General features: G+C 34.7%; 1 protein-coding gene across 5 annotated transcripts in view; it reads left to right on the top strand.

Annotated features, from left to right (window-relative positions):
- Nucleotides 1-11,095, top strand: part of LOC106667999 (protein unc-13 homolog A) — a 50,540-nt gene extending 39,445 nt beyond the window's left edge. For 4 of the 5 annotated variants that reach the window (XM_024229577.1, XM_024229576.1, XM_024229575.1 and 1 more), the window contains 5 exons: nt 1,056-1,181; nt 6,586-6,684; nt 6,741-6,900; nt 6,961-7,087; nt 9,776-11,095. In XM_024229577.1, the coding sequence (XP_024085345.1) occupies nt 1,056-1,181; nt 6,586-6,684; nt 6,741-6,900; nt 6,961-7,087; nt 9,776-9,940 (677 nt within the window). In that variant the 3' untranslated portion in view covers nt 9,941-11,095. The remainder of the gene's footprint in view (nt 1-1,055; nt 1,182-6,585; nt 6,685-6,740; nt 6,901-6,960; nt 7,088-9,775) is intronic. The other variant, XM_024229578.1, reaches the window with a different exon arrangement.
- The last annotated feature ends 6,715 nt before the right edge of the window (nt 11,096-17,810 follow it).

Here is a 17,810-nt window from a genome sequence, read left to right as displayed (position 1 = left end):
AATTAAATACCTTAATTTTTATGTTGATGAAGAATTAATCGACCACGACGATTAATGTGTTTGGTCAGAAATCAGATCCCAAACCCTAGATTTTTATGGCCTATAATAATGGACCATTATTTTTTAGTTTAATAACTAATTTAATCCATGTTAGATAAAACTTGTACTGCCATAGCAAACTAATTATTTATTTACCAATAATAAGAAAAGACTGTTAGGGGCGTTGGTGGCCGCAACGGTTTAGGCATTGACACGGCGTTCATCACTGTAAGGTGAAGGTCCCGGGTTCGAATCCAGCGGCCCTGCATTCGAACCCGACATACTTACAAATGGGCTTTTTTCAAAAACACCGCCAACCTGACCTCTGCTTTTGGTTATAATGTCTAATTGGATTGATTTCCATAAATATGATAAACTTGGTGGAATCGACAGCCAATGATTAATGATAAATTAAACTACGCATTTCTGATACATAATGAAATCAGAAAATGCAAGGCTCGATTGCAAAAATAATATATTTAATACCGAATACTTTCAAAAATGCCTATTTCAGATTCACCTTGTATTTCTATTTTTCATTTTACTAAAAACAATAAATTTTTAAAGAATATATTAAATTTAAATAAATATTTATACTTTGATGAAAAATCCGGTATTGTTGTGGCAAAAAAAAACTTATTTACAAAATGTAGGTCGTTAATTTTGTTTTATACTCGAATATTTAAAAATAGTAAAGACACTCTTAACATTAAATAGATTGACAATCTTATTTTGAAATAATAATTATTTTTATTTATTTAACCGACCAACACTTAGTAGAACTCCCTTTTTAATATCAATTAATACAAAATTTTCTTAAAAACTAAACAAAAAACTAATCCTTGTAAATACACCAAAATTATGAATGCCCCTAAAAAATTAATCATGTTTTAAAAATTTATGTGTGGGTGTATGCTTAAATGTTGTCATAGTGAGTTGTTATTTGTTGAAAGCCATGCTTTTTTGTTGATTATTGTCATAAAAACGAAATAACAATGCGAAAAAACCAAATCCAGTGCCGTTGAACAACAAAAAGACCCTGCGTCAGCGGTCAGTCTCGAGCGAGCGTGAAGACGATTCTGGGATGGAAGGACTCGAAGAGCCTCTTAGGGCTAAGAAGAGAAGGGAGTCCTCGATTCAAGGTAGGGGATCACGGGAACCAAGTTAGGAAAAGAAATGCTTACGCATTAGCAGTCAGACGAGCACAAAGACTTGCATGAGCATTGGAAAAAAATAGAAATAGTTGTTACGTAAGAATAAATTTTGTTTGTGTGTGTTAGGTGAGGCACACTCCAATTTCAAATTAGCAATAGAGCTTTTTTTATCTGTACACATGCTATTGAAATAAAATTGTTAATTTTAATAATATGAGCTAAATTTATAGATTTATAAAGTAAAAATTAACTAATCAATTTTGACTGCATGTTGCTGATTTAGTTGATATTTTGATACAGAAAACTTTAATAAATGATAAATAATTTTTTATAAAAATTAATTTGTCCATTCAAAATTCAAAAGTTTCTTAAATTGATTTTCAAGCACTTTACTTTTTGGCTTTACACTATAATCGAGCTTAAAACTGTTTTAATAAACCAATTTGTTTAGTAATTTATATTAGTCCAGGCTAACGCTTTGCAATTTCATGACATTTTCCGATTTCTCTGAGTTTCACGACAAAATAAACAGATTTCTGTCTGTTTGTCTAATTTTTCGTAAGTATTTAAGTCGTCAATGGCCAATATGAAAGCTTAATATTTTTTCATTTCTTACTTGCTAGGGAGAGATAAATTTGTGTTGTCCTATTTGAGATGTGGAGGAACTTCGTTGATTGTTTTCCACCTGGCGAATTAACCGAGTGTTCTGTCATGTCCTTTACATCCATTTATTCAATTCCTCTTTTAGCACGTTTTTGGATGATTTGAAAGGCAGTTCCGATTTAAAGGAAGTGATAAATGCTCCTGCTTTTGATAGTTACTCAACGATCATAAATATCTTCGCGTTCATGCATCGCATAAGGATATTTTATTGCGATTTATTAGGATTTATTAGTGAATTTATATTTTTTATATTCAATCAAAGTATTTAAACTCACTCAAAGTGTTTGTCTTTTGTGTAAATGTGCCATTCTTGCGTGTCGTGTCAAGAGTGCCGGTGAGATATTGCTGTTTTGTGTTTATATATGTTGGATTTTGAAGGGGTGGGGTAGGAAGTCGGTGTAGAAAAGACATTTTTGTATAAGACGTCGGCTTTTTTGAGACCGACGAAGGGAAAAAACGTTGGTAATGGTTCGACCAGATTATCCTTTCAGGATTATATAGAAAGAGATAAATAGGAAAAGGAAAGCTAAATTGTTGACAAATTCGACTTTGTGAAAAATGTTTGACGTGTGGAATGTGATGAATGTTTATATGTAATATGATATGTTTCTTATTACAAATTTCTTTCTATACCGACTTCCTTCTTCTCCCCTTCAAAATCCAACGTATGTTAACATAAATCAGCAATATCTCACTCGCACTCTCAACACGACACGCAAGAATGGCGCAATTACACAGAAGACAAACACTTTGAGTGAGAAGAAATACTTTGATTTAATATTTAAATAAAATTACAATTAATTAAGGTTTTTAGTTGAGAAAAAAATCTCAACGGCATGAGCGGGATTCGAACCCACGATCTGCGGCTAGACACGCCGCTGCTTTCCCACTTGAGCTATCGTGACCTCGATCCACTCGGACACCAACCTCCCATCTCAACCCTACCTTTTGAGTTTTGAGATCGGAGGTTAGTGTCCGAGTGAGAAGGTCCGAAGTATTCGTGTGTCGCATCTATTAGTACATTTCAGTTGTTTTCTAAAGTCCAGTACATTAGGCAAAACGAACATAGTGTCCGAGTGGATCGAGGTCACGATAGCTCAAGTGGTAGAGCAGCGGCGTATCTAGCCGAAGATCGTTGGTTCGAATCCCGCTCGTGCCATTGACTTTTTTATCTCAACTAAAAACCTTAATTAATTGTAATATATTATTTGGTCAAGCGGACCACGAAATTAGTGAATTTAAAAAAAATATTTTTTTGCATTGTATAAATTCATTTTTTTCCACTAGCTACATGTACTTGTCAAATGTTGATTGTTTGTAAATCCCAGGCCCTGAAGATGATCTTAATAAAGATCGAAACGTTGGCATGATAAAGAAAATGTTTTTCTGAAAACTACATCACACCAGACCGCATCTCACGATTTCTGAATAATTATATACAAGTATACATATATATATATCAAAATGATCGAGATTGTTTGACCGTTAATTTTTATATTACTCTAAACTTTTTCGTTGTGTAAACGGATTTATTATCACTTATAACAAAAAATTTACGCTAATTGGTCTAGAAAACGTTTAAATCAAAACAAAAAGTGTAAAATTTGAAACTTTTGAAATGTTTTTAACAATTCGATCATTTTCCAAGCTTCAAAAGCAAAAAAATAGGATTTACATAATCAAAAATTTTAAGCAAAAAATACAACCTTAAGGATAAATTTTCGGTATACCTAAAGAGGTAAGAGGTTCTTGAAGAGGTAGTTTATAATTCTTTTTATTCCAGGTCGGCTATTTTTTTTTTTTTTTTACATTATTGGAAGATAACGCTAAAGTAGCCTCATCTTCCGTCAAATGCAGATCTGCACCGTACTATTCGTTGTAAATTTTGACCAAGGCCTTATAATTTTCTACTACAATGTCATTCATGTGTATATTTTGATTTGAACATTTTAGTTTTTGTGGAGTTTTTCTTGGCATTTTTGACAAAGTCGATGTTTTAGTCTCTTCGCCCTTTTACAAAATAGAGTTTCTTTCTTGAGCAGCAATCACGACATTTGATTGTAATTATTAACGAAAATCTATTCATTCAACGAGTCAGTGCGATTTTTGGAGCGAGATGCTTGATAGTCTTCAGTGTATACTTATTATCCAATGTGTGGTTATTACCGTTAATCGATATTTATTTAGAAATCGTGAGATCCGGTCTGGTGTGATGTAGGTTTCAGAAAAACATTTTCTTTATCGTGCCAACGTTTCGATCTTTATTGAGATCATCTTCAGGGCTCAAAGTGTTTGTCTTCTGTGTAATTGTGCCATTCTTGCGTGTCGTGTCGAGAGTGCCCAGGAAAGGGCAAATTGAATTATTCAAGCTACGAAGTTGAAATCTTAGCAGTTATAAACGCATTTAAAAAATTTAAAGTGTACTTGCTGGGAAAGCACTTCACACTGGTCACAAACTGTTCTGCTATAAAAACGACTACGGCAAGAAAGCAGTCTCGCCAAGAATTGCGAGATTGTCTTTGTTCAAGTAAGAGTTTAATTTCCAAATAGTACACAGAAATGTGTGTGATTAGTGACCTTTAGTCTATGATTATTCAAAAATCGTGAGATGCGGTCTGGTGTGATGTACAAATATTTTCGTTATGGTGCTAATGTTAATTATTGGCACGGAAGACAAACACTTTGAGCCGTGAAGATGATCTCAATAAAGATCGAAATGTTGGCACGATAAAGAAATTGTTTTTCTGAAACCTACATCACACCAGACCGCATCTCACGATTTCTAAATAACTATTATCCAATGCTACCATCTCGCAATGGCTCTGCCCTGATAAACTCCAAGCTTATCTACTCCTCACTAATAAAATATGAACTTTCTCAATACCCGACATCTTATGTATAAGAAAGGACCATGATAGACCGTGCAAAAACCAATTACAGAAGAAAATGTAAATAAAAGAAGTAAAACTTTTTTTTTCTGCATGCCCAGTTCTACCTTTGAGTCAGATATTAGCACTTTTGATTTTTATTCTGTCCGTAATACAATGCTTAAATAATGAAAGATAAAATACTTTCCTTATATGTTACGTTTTTGGCACACAAACTCTAACGTTAAGTCATTTGAACTCCAATCGTTTTTTGTAATATTATTGAGAAAAAAAAATGGCTGCTAATCTCAAGGACGGATGTATTCTCCTCGCCGTCTTGAGCACCCTGAGTAGGAAGATAGTAGAGATCGTTCCGCCTTGACCCTATATTTGCGACGGAGGGTTAGTTTAGTACACAAATCTTCCTGTACAATATGCAGGCTGTTAACATAAAAGCAAATGTGAAATTTTTTGTTGCTCACATCCCACATTGTTTAAATGGCTGATAACCCACATGTTCCATTACACTGTTATTAGAGCATGTCCACTGATTCGAATGGAATTTAGCTGTAGTATTTAGGAGCATTTTTTGCACCTCTGGCACAACTTACAACTAATAACTAGACGAGCATTTTTCCTCATTTGTTACAACCTTGTTTTAACATTGGATGAAACTATTCATGACTATGAAAGTAATGTCACTCAGATAGACCAAGTGCATTTACCTCAAATATTTAATGTGTAATTAATTAAAATGTTTATTAACGCGAACATTTTACAAAGACTAGTTTTCGTGGTCCGCTTGACTAATTAATATCTTTCAATTAATTAAGGTTTTTAGTTGAGATAAAAAAAGTCAGTGGCACGAGCGGGATTCGAACCCACGACCTTCAGCTAGATAACGCCGCTACTCTACCACCTGAGCTATCGTGATTTCGATTCACGTCGTGGGTTCGAATCCCGCTCGTGATATTGACTTATGTATCTCAACTAAAAGCCTTAATTAGTTGAAAGATATTAATTGGTCAAGTGGACCACGAAAACTAGTGAATTGAATAAGTTAAAATGAAGTATATCCCCACTAGAGTTCCCCGTGGCTATTTCAATTGTCGCCGAGAATCAAACAGATTACACGACATTTGAAAAATGGCAAAAAAGGAGGGAAAATTTTAAAGGTGGGGTTGAGGTGGGAAGTTAGTGTCCGAGTGGATCGAAGTCACGATAGCTCAGGTGGTACAGCAGCGGCATATTTAGCCGATGATCGTGAGTTCGAATCTCGCTCGTGACACTAACTTTTTTATCTCAAATAAAAACCTTAATTAACTGATTTAATTGATAAGCGTAGTTTTTCAGACTTAAGAATTTTAATATCAGAATAGTTAAAATCAAGAAGGAAATTCAGAATTTTTTGAAAGTTTGTTTTTGTGGAGCGGCTTATCTAGCCGAAGGTCGTGGGTTCGAATCCCGCTCGTGACATTGACTTTTTTTTATCTCAACTAAAAACCTTAATTAATTGAAAGATTTTACAAAGAAATAATAAGTAAGTTTATAGCTAGCCAATTGAATAAAATGTAGGGAAATTGGTTCTAAGAATAGTTTTGTTGTATTTCTCACATGCTTTTTTGTTTCTACTTCAACTGTACTAAATTCATCTATATTTAAGATTTTAAAATATTGTTAAATTAGCATAGTCAGATAGCTATGCAAACTAGTCGTTTGTTATAGAGATATTTTTAATAAAAATTATGACAATGCACTTAATATTTTGTTAACTAACCTGCTAGATGTACTCCTTGTCAATTCTAGATTGGAAAATACATTTTAGTTTGTATAATTTATTAATTTGATTATTTGACTTTCAGATGTTCAACCGAGTGATGAAGGAAGTGTGGGTGAAATTTCAATTCAAATCGACTTATTCACACATCCGGGTACCGGGGAGCACAAAATCACCACAAAAGGTAATTATGTTTTTTCCTTTAGACAAATTACAACAATTAATGGGTTTGGTTTACAGTCGTGGCAGCTAATGATCTCAAGTGGCCAACGACAGGAATGTTCAGGCCGTTCGTTGAGGTGAACTTGATTGGACCACACCTGGCCGACAAGAAGAGGAAGCAGGCGACCAAGTCCAAGTCAAACAACTGGTCACCGAAGTTCAACGAAAGCTTCAACTTGTGAGAGATTCAAACAATTCTGTCTGTACAGTTTCGCAAATTGATTTTTTTTTATTACAGCATGATCGGAAATGAAGAGCAGCTCGAATACTTTGAACTTCACATATGTGTGAAGGACTACTGCTTTGCACGGGATGATAGACTGGTCGGTGTCGCTCTTATGCAGCTTAAAGACATCATCGAACAAGTATGAACAAATACCATTATGTATATTAAAAATCAATTTTAATCGCAGGTTTAATCGGTAAATTATTTAAAAATAACCTTGACATGGTATTTTTAATTAGAGGTTTTCAAAAAAGGGGGTGTTTATTTTTTAGGTGGTTAGGGCGTCCGACTCTGATTTGCATCGCTTATGGTCCTGTGTTTGAATCCCACAGCATATTTAATTTTAATCTATCATTATATATTAATGGTATTTTAATTGGCCCTTCGTCCAAGGCCAAAGTCACTTATTTATCAGTATTTGAAGGTTAAGCCATCAATCATGTTTGATCATCTTCTTTTTTTTATATGTGGGACTTGGCATTGTTACTTATTACGTGGCTCGTTATCGAGAGCTTGTAAGAACACCTTTTATTATGAGCAATTATGTTCTCTATGGTTATGTGGACTAACTAAACCTGCTTGAAGATATTTGCCTTTCGGCCTTGTTTCCTCTGGGTGTTGTCTACATTGCAAACCGTTCTAGAAAATATGGGTTGACTTATGTAGAAGGACTGTCGCATGACATTATGGTATGGTAGAAAAGGATACTAGGAAGCGGGGTTTGCACTCCCCAGGCACTGCAGCCTTCTGGCTTATTGTACCTTCCCAGTTCCTTAGTTAAATGCAATAGACTCAATTCTTCTTCTTAGAAATATCAGGTCATTGACTGTCGCTGCTGCAATTTGATTACCTAAGTTTTTTTCGTATGTTAGGTTAAACCTCCATTGAGCTGTTGCTTTGCAATCGAAGATGATACGAGTGGCTGTTTCTTCCTCCTCATTACTTAATCTGCAAATGGGATCATCGTTGTATATACCCACGTTGTGTAGATGTTTTCTCAGATGTCAGTGACCGGTTAGTAGTCCTACTACTCCTCTGAGTTTGGCCCTCTCCAATTGCAGCATGACATTATGAGTTTGCTCTAAGCTCTGCAGCGAACTATTTGACATTGCCCCAACTTTAGATTACATCGAAACCAGCTAACCTCCTAGGAAACGACAATTCGATCTCTCCCAAAGAATAATTGACTGCCCATAGCTATCCACAGATTAATCTCACTGCATCGTTTGTCTAGAATGCCTCACCTTAACATCCCTAAATATGCTCGATTTTATAGTTCTTAAGGACTATTTTTAGCACAAAGACATCTTTTCAGAAACACGTCTGGTTCTTCATAGCATGGCCACGCATAGGACAAGTCCAGCCTGTTTCGAATTGGGACACTAACTCCGAACCCATTATATTTGGAGGAAAGTTACTCTCGGTTATACCGAAGGCTTCTCGATGCGTCCATCTGATGTGCCATCCTAGAAGCCAGTACAGCAGGATTTATACGACCTTGGGTCAGCAAGGACATTAGAAACTGTAAAAAATAGTAACCGACCACTCTGGGTTATACCAATCCTAATTTTCATAGGTGATCACCCTACATATGATAATTCGTCAATATTCTTCCAAATGAGGATTACTTGATGTTATAGGGACATTTGCCGGGTGGTTAAGCACCAAGTTGTATTTACTAAAACATCTTCGTTTGAATCCAAGCACAACTCGTGAAATTTTAATTGATAACAAGATATTTTAAAGAAGTTGGACACCTGTCCTCGACAACCAATGGGCATATGGATGTTATGGATATAAAATACAATATATATTTAAAATAAAAATAAAAAAATCTTATAAAAATGTCGTGGTGGGATCAAGACAGTTGTTTCAGGCCTTTTGAGATGAAATAAAAATAACCACAGCAATTAAATACAAATGAACACCTTTTTTTCCTATTTTTTGAAAAAATAAAAATGAACAAACAGAATAAATTCCTTATTTTTTAAATTAAAATAAAATAATACAAAATAAATATCTTTTCTATATTTAAACATGAACAACACTGATTAAGGCCTTTTTATAAAAAATTAAGAAAACAAAAAACATTATGCCAGCAATAATAAAGAAAATAAATTGACAAAGGTGAACAAATGAAAATAAAATGTTCTCTGGACAAGTGATTACCCTGCAGCTCGTTGAAAGTCCAAGTCAAATAGTTGTCGAACTCGTATGAAGCCGGTTGTGCAGTCCGACGTCCAGAAAGATCTCTTCCCTCCGTAAAAAAGGTCGCTGAATCCAGAAAACGTCCACTTGTCGTCCCCGGGGGAAAAAACGAGAGCGCAAACCACAAAAAAAGACAAGCCACCTCTCTCGTCGCCATGCGTTCCTCGTCTGCCGGAGCCACCGCTCATCAAGCGAACTCTCGTGCACTCCACTTGAGAGTGGTTATATGGAGCAACTAAACACGTCAAGAAAGTCTGGCGGGTCCAGACGGCCGCCCAACTTCTTAATAAGCATTTCTTTAAACTAGTATAAAAACCCTAATCCCCAAATATCCCTGCCTTAAGATAGCCTTTTGCCCGTCACTCTGTCGGTTTAAAATTAAACATTGTACAGCTTTGACAATAAAGTTTCTTCTTTTTAAAAAAAGTCTTCTTCGAGCGATTACTTAACTTGGATGTCATGTCCTCCTGTATGACAGGAATTACTTTGCCATTTAATTACTTAATCTGAAGTTAATTTGCAATGTCTCTACTGTACACCTACAATTTTATCTGTTTTTCTGTGTTTTTCAAAATCTTTGGTACTTACTGTGGAAAAACTAATCATCTGTTCTTTTCAGGGTTCATGCGCATGTTGGCTGTCATTGGGAAAACGCATCCAGATGGACGAGACCGGTTGGACGATACTCAGGATCTTGTCTCAGAGGTCAAACGATGAAGTAGCTAAGGAGTTCGTCAAACTCAAGTCTGACATCAGGCCGGAAGACCCTCTGGCCGCCACATGAGACGACCTTCTTCCCAATAACACATTTCATCGACAGGAGTTTGTATCTTTCGGACTGTAAATATCTCTTTAGTTAAAATCTAGGTTAGTTAACAAAATATAAATTATCATCAATAAATTGTCGCGCTGAAATTGATCACAATGTCAGGTTTATGTAAATGTAAATCTCCGGCTTTTGTGGTGGAAAGTTACTGAAGACTGTTGTCAGAATAAGTTTTATTATTCGCCGGTTGTTTGGGACTGTCAATCGAACATTTGCCGTAAACTCTCAGGTATCCATGCTCAAATTATTTAATATTTTGTGCCAATATTTTCCACTTTTTCTGAAATTTCGGTCTACAAAAAACGAATTACGCACACAAATTGGTATATTATTCGGTATTATTATAATTTTTTTTAAATTGAGATGAGATATTTACAAGAATTTAACGCTTGAGCTTTCATGATGAAATGTGTTTTTGAGAACCGATTAAACAGAACAAAGCGCACATTCTGACAGGTTGGAATGATAGATAATAATCAAATAATTCGGATTTTATGGCGATTCTATGAATTAAGCCATTTGGCAATTGATATATTTATTCTTTACTTGTTGTGTTTTTTTCTATTGTTCATTATCCTGTGAAAATAAATGTAAATTATGTGATTATTGTTACCCGGTTCTTATTCATATCTTGTATATATTAATTAACAAAAATGAAAATATTGTTCAGTATAACTTCGACCATTTGTAATTTTCACAGAATAAATAGAGGCGGACTTATTGTACATTTGTGTGATTCCATAAAAATCTTTCAGACTTGTTTATGATTTGTTAATGTAATTGTGTAGTTCTCGGTTATGTTGACATGATATAGGACTGTTACGGATTTTATTGAGAGCTATGGAATTATAAAATACACATTATTAATGTACATAATATTATATAAATAAACAAAAGTAACATTTATATTTTTTTATTACACTCTTTGAAGTTGACTATTTAGTTCAATATTAAAATTATTAAAATTTAAAGAACTGAAAAGAAAGTGTACGTTAACAATTTATCACTGCATGTTTGTTAATGATATTGAACAAACTATTAATTATAACTATATTTTAATGTGAAAATGATTTAAAGTTGTTAAACATTTGAAAAAGAAACAATGTTTTTCAAGCTGATGTGTATTTTGAACTTTTTAAAATTGTTAAATATTTAGTACTGTTTTTTAATTAATGTGCTACATATCTCCCGTACAATAGCTTTATCTTTTTTAAACAGGGCATTATCATAAACTATAATGTATGATTTGTTATCAATTACAAAATTAGATAACAGATTATTATGACTGCATTTTTTATTAATCTAAAAATAATATAATATTTTTGGCTTTTTATTATATATGATGTTTAATAAGACAAATAGCAAATTCAATAAAAAAATGTATATTGCGAAATACTTTATCTTTGTAAAAAAAAAAAAAAAGGCTAAAAGGTCACATTTTTAATATTCGCTGTAGCATATAACAAACCTTCTCCCTACCATTACTACATAACTGACCCATAATACAATACAAAGTGTTTTGATTTTGCAAAAAAATAATCTCAATGTTGTACTGAAATTTTCGGTGGATTTTTCATATAATAACTTATTCTCTCAAAAATTAAATTTGCTTAACCGTTATAATAATCATTATTATCATATGTGATATTTAAAATTTAAAATACCTGCGAAGCAAAGTGTGAAAATATAATTTGTTTTTCTTTATGCACCCTTTGGGCAGAGGTATTCAATATCAGCTTGCAGATCTACGTTCCGTTTTCTTTGTGGGTACGTAAATGTTTACAGTCTACATTGAATATGTAAATAACTTAATAATGTTTAAAAAGAAAAAAAGCTATCTGTGCAAGTACGGAATATTTTGCATATCAAATTATGAACGTTTTGTAAAAAAAAATCTTAACTTGTAAGACTCATTTATTATGGAATTTTGCTGTATTGCATTCAAATGAACCAATGTGATAAGAGTGTGTTGGCTAATCCTCTATTTAGATGTGTTCATTGTTATACAATATATATGTATAAATTATTTACATGTCCATTTTAAATAAAAATATATATTCACATTTAAGATATTAAAAAAAATTGCTGACAATATGTTTAATAATAGCGAGTATCTATAAATAAAACAAAATTTAACCTTAATTTATAATTTTTAAATTAAATTCATATGGTTTTATATATTTTGTTTGGAGATAAATAAGTTCAGAAGTGTTAAATATTGTTCCTACATTTATTTTTTTAAATAAATCCAAGTAAAATTTTGCTTAACTGAGTCATGCACTTAATTATTCAACTGATAATTGAATTTCTTTTCAAATATTTTTCTTTATTCGTACAAGAAAAAATCAATTTTAGTCGCCATTAAAATTTTTAAATTTATTAAAGCTAAATTTAAAATTATTTTTACGTTATGACTCGCTTGGGCTAAAATTTTGTGGGACATGAAACATTGAACTTTGATCACTGGTCTCTTTCTAATTTCGATCGTACGATTTGCGTATCCTACATCTCAAAACGGAAATGTAACTTTTGGGAAGGAAAACCAAAAAAATATATATAAACGACCGATTACCCTGTACAAATGTATAATAAAAAAACGTAAAAAAATACGCCGTGTATTTTGAAAGATTGAGATAAAACAATTTTATTTAAGCGTTACATGTGGAATTACAAAACTGTCCTGTCAATATAATACATTGTGTGCATTTTCTTAATTATATTACAAAGTACTCACTGTAAAGTAACTGCACAAAATATGGTCTTCAGTATATTTTTTAATAATAAATTTATTTAAAGAAACTACTTTCACTTAAATTAATAAAAATGAAATAAAAAAGACAATTATATATATAGGTTTGTTTTATATATATATAAAAAAATATTGAAAATGTGTATTAAACACAATTTTTTTTAAAAGGTCTTTTAAAATAAATAACGTGGTGCATTTAGTACATGCATGATACACATTATGGAAATTTCGATGTAAACTATATATTGTAAAATGCTTTTTATTACCATAACAAAAACAAGCTTTTATTTTTTCTATCATGTACAAGTCAGAATATAAGGCATTGTAAATTTTCATTGAATGAAAGTCTTGTATATTATTGGAATATATGCATGTGTTTTTTCAAAAATAATAAAAAAATTCTAGTGTTCTACTTTGTAAAAACCTATTCCATATTATAATAAAATATTTACTATTTTTAATTTCTCTTGTAAAATAATCCGCATCGACCAACCATCACATTTTCACTGTCTTATTTTTAATTAAATACAAACACACACACACACACACACACACACAAAAATATACTGAGATGAGANGATTCGAAGAATGTTTGTAAGCAATAAACCCTTCCCTGTTAACTATTCCTTTTACACTTGTAAAGACAGATTCAGATTAATCATATCCGTGAACAGGAAAGGTTCTTCTCAAATTATAACTTGTGTTTAACTAATAAAGTTCTTTTTAAAAAGACTCTCGTTTAGTCAACACACGTAACTTATATATATATATAGCATTAGTAAAAATTAATTTAATTACCTCTGTACAAATTATATACATTGTGGAATGACATACAATATGATTTTTTCTTTAGATGTATCGTGAAAGGAGTACCACCTACCATTGTACCACCAGCTACGATTGTTGCTCTTCTAGCTTTCTGAATTAGTACATATTATTCTTAAGTAGGTCTTGGCTATCCCCGCTTCAGTCGCCTTATTGTTTTTTAAGGGTGGGTGATAGTTTTTCATAGAATGTAAATCATTTATTGAGGATTAGGTTTTTAAGGGTAAGGTCATTGTGAAAGGCAGGATTGTAAAAACAATAGGGAGCGGTGACAGTGTTTCTGAGGACTTTGGATTGGAAGGACGGTATTCTTTGTATGTTGGAAGGTTTGTTTACCAGTGCCTGATGGTAATCTATATGTGTAAGTCGGTTTCAGTAGTGTTTTTAGTTTGTTTTTGTTGATACATCAGAAGCGAATGTTCATGTTTGTCAATTCCAGGATGTTAGTCGAGATATGGCCCAAGGTAGCAGTCACTTTTTGAGATGACAGTATTATTGAGGAATTGTAGGAGGTTTTTTTTGTGGAAGTTAAAAGTCATATTTGCTGTCATTAATCTTAAGACGCTTTTACTCTATTTGGCTATTCGCAACGCTTGTTCCAGGAGCTCCACCGAAGTAGGTGAGGGATTAGAACCAGAGGATAGCACGGTGTTGTCGGCAAAGGATGCAAACAGAGTGGAGGGTGTAGTGAGAATATCTGAGGTAAAAATGAGGTAAAATTTGGTCCGAGCACTCTGCCCTGTGGCACAACAATCCCAGAGATCAATATTTGGAGGAGTCCGATCATTAGCGATTCAATCTTTCTGTTTGGTAGGAACGAAGAATACAAGTAAGGACACGTTTTAATTTTGTACATAACAAGCACATTTTGTACCTACGTAGGATTTTATTTTGTAATGGTTTTAAAACGTAATATTGTGTATAGTACACCAAATATTTAAATACCATATGTCCACGTAGGCTTAACTTTCACACAAAACCAATATGAAACCACAAGAATAGCTCCACTCTTTATGCCCTTAAGATGACCCGAATAAAGGTCGAAATGTCGGCCAAAAAAAAGTGTTTTGTCTAAACTGCCTAATTTGACCGCTCGTCACGAATTCAACAAATTATTGGCTTTAGGTTTGTACGTTAGTCTTTTATTTGGTTTTGTAAGGTTGAAGCCGCGACTTATTTACTACAGAGTACCTGTTCGCCAGCAGCCAAATTCAAAATGGCGCCGACGAACACCACCGAAGATAGGAGATATAATTTCAGTAGATTATTAGAGTTAGAAAAATGGCAAAAGGAGGGAATACTCATAAGGTGGGGTTGAGATGGGGAGTTGATGCCCGAGTGGATCGAGGTCACGATAGCTCAGGTGTTAGAGCAGCGGCCTATCTAGCCGAAGGTCGTGGGTTCGAATCCCTCTCGTGCCATTAACTTTTTTTCATCTCAATTAAAAACCTTAATTAATTGTCATTAGGTTAGAGATTTCAGCACCAATGGGGAATGGAAGATGCCCGATTGATTAGGGGCAAATGGAGATACATTACAAATAAAGATAGAGGACGGGATTGACTCACTGCGTAGAAATACTGCGAAGTGAAGCACGTGGTGGGCTGCTTAGACTAGAAGATCTACAGACGATAGGCAGCGATGTTAGGTGCTGACTAGGCCAGTGCACCGGCCTGGTTCCAGCAGCGTCGATGATGATACTGGATGATGAAATCTAAGCAGCATTGGCAGTGAGGTGACGCACTGAATCGTCCGAGGACAATGATGGACGATGAGGAAAGGATGATGATACTAGATGATGAAATCCATGCAGCGATGGCAGAGCGGTGACGCAATGAATCGTCCGAAGACAATGATGGATGATGGCGAAAAGATGATGATACTGGATGATGAAATCCAAGCAGCGATGGCAGTGAGGTGACGCAATGAATCCTCCAGGACCATGATGGATGATGGGGAAAGGATGATGATACTGGATGATGAAATTCAAGCACCGATGGCAGTGAGGTGACACACTGAATCGTCCGAGGACAATGATGGATGATGGCGAAAGGATGATGATACTGGATGATGAAATCCAAGCTGCGATGGCAGTGAGGTGACGCAATGAATCGTCCGAGGACAATGATGGATGATGAGGAAAGGATGATGATACTGGATGATGAAATCCAGGCAGCGATGGCAGTGAGGTGACGCAATGAATCGTCCAGGACAATGATGGATGATGGGGAAAGGATGATGATACTGGATGATGAAATTCAAGAAGCGATGGCAGTGAGGTGACGCAATGAATCGTCCAGGACAATGATAGATGATGGGATACTGGATGATGAAATCCAAGTAGCGATGGCAGTGAGGTGACGCAATGAATCGTCCGAGGACAATGATAGATGATGGGGAAAGGATGATGATATATGATGGCAATGAAAGGACATGTCGTATAGGACGAAATGTAAGGAGAGAATGGAACAGGGATGAAGAGATTAAGTGAATAAACGAGGCGATGAAAGATATAAGAACATGCAGTCAAGAGAAGAATTGGACGCGACATTCCAAACTGGAAGGCGAAGGGGATAATAACCCGTTAAAGTCGCGGCGATGAGAATTTCACGCACTGGCGAGAATAAGGCAATTTTAAGCGGTGGTAAATCACTGTTGCGCAATACTTGGGGATGAAAGGGTCTCAAAGATGATTCCACGTTAACGGTTAGCGGAGAAGTGACGGAAAACAGAACAAAGGCAAGAAGGAATGATTTTTGGAGAAAAAGGAGGGAAGAGGGTTGTGATTGGTAAATCGGGCTGCAATTCGGGGGGAACATTGCACATCAGAAATCGGGCGTTTTCGTTAACTGGGACATGCCCGAACAGTACCAGAATTAGTTGTGCATATCTTAAACCTATTTTTGTCCTTTTATCTTCACGTGCACTTTCCCTTTCAGCTTGGTATCTAAGGTCATTCCCAGATATTTATCTGCATGGTTATAAAATAAAAGCAATTGAATAAATTATTTTAAACATTTTTTTATTAATTAAAACACCCTCCATCCCTCTCCATGCACTTCTCTCAACGGTATGGCAAATTCTCTACACCCTCTGAATAGAATTTTGAGTCTTTATTCTTGACGGATTTTCTAACGACTTTTGAGGAATATATTTTTTATGTAAAATGGTAGTCGGTAGGCGAGAGGTCCGGAGAAAAGGGATGTTGAGGGAGTACCTCATAACCAAGGACCTACTGTTTTCGTGTGGGCACATCTGAGACCGTGCATTACCGTGTGACTGAAACGGCTTATTCCGATTGGCCAAAGATGGCATCAATAACGCCAATTTCTGATGCTTCAATTTGAGAGCAATACATTTCGCATTGATTGTTTCCCGAGGATTCAAGAAGCTGTAGTGTCAGACTAATTGAAGCCCACCAAAGAATCACCATCACCTTTTTTATGAATTAGTGCTGCTTCTCCTTTGTCGAGCCACTGTCAGAACGTTGTTACGGCAGAGAATCGACTTTTTATAACAAGCAACAATTTTATCCAGAAAAGGTTAATTTCTGTTTCGGCATAGGTTGCTCACACTTTATAACGATTAAATTCTTTAGTTTTCGTAGTCCGCTTGACCAATTAATATCTTTCAATTAATTAAGGTTTTTAGTTGGATAAAAAAAGTGAGTGACGAGTTGGATCGAGGCTCTAGTGGTAGAGCAGCGGTGTATCTAACCGAAGGTCGTGGGTTCGAATCCCGCTCGTGACACTGACTTTTTTATCTCAACTAAAAACCTTAATTTATTGAAAGATATTAATTGGTCAAGCAGACCATGAAAACTAGTGAAGTTAATAAGTTAAATGAAGTATGCCTTCACTAAATTTCTCCGTGGCCATTTCGTTTCTCGCCGAGAATCAAATAGATTGCACGACATTTGAAAAATGGCAAAGGAGGGAAAATTCAAAAGGTGGGGTTGAGATGGGAAGTTAATGTCCGAGTGGACTGAGGTCACGATAGATCAAGTGGTAGAGCAGCGGCGTATCTAGCCGAAGATCGTGGTTTCGAATCCCGCTAGTGACACTGACTTTTATCTCAATTAAAACCTTAATTACTTTATAACGACGATTTTTTTGGAGGTCGTTTAACGCATGACGAACCTAACTTTCGAGGTTTTTCACCTTACCAATTGCCTTATTTAAGGTGGTCAGCAACAGACGAAATGCTAACAGAAAGATTTTCTCCGTGTTCTTGTAGGATTTTTTTTCGACCGAG

The sequence above is a fragment of the Cimex lectularius genome, unplaced genomic scaffold, assembly GCF_000648675.2.
Source record: "Cimex lectularius strain Harlan isolate CLEC.00 unplaced genomic scaffold, Clec_2.1 scaffold437, whole genome shotgun sequence".
Lineage (NCBI taxonomy): Eukaryota > Metazoa > Arthropoda > Insecta > Hemiptera > Cimicidae > Cimex > Cimex lectularius.
This window is presented reverse-complemented; position numbering and strand designations above follow the sequence as displayed.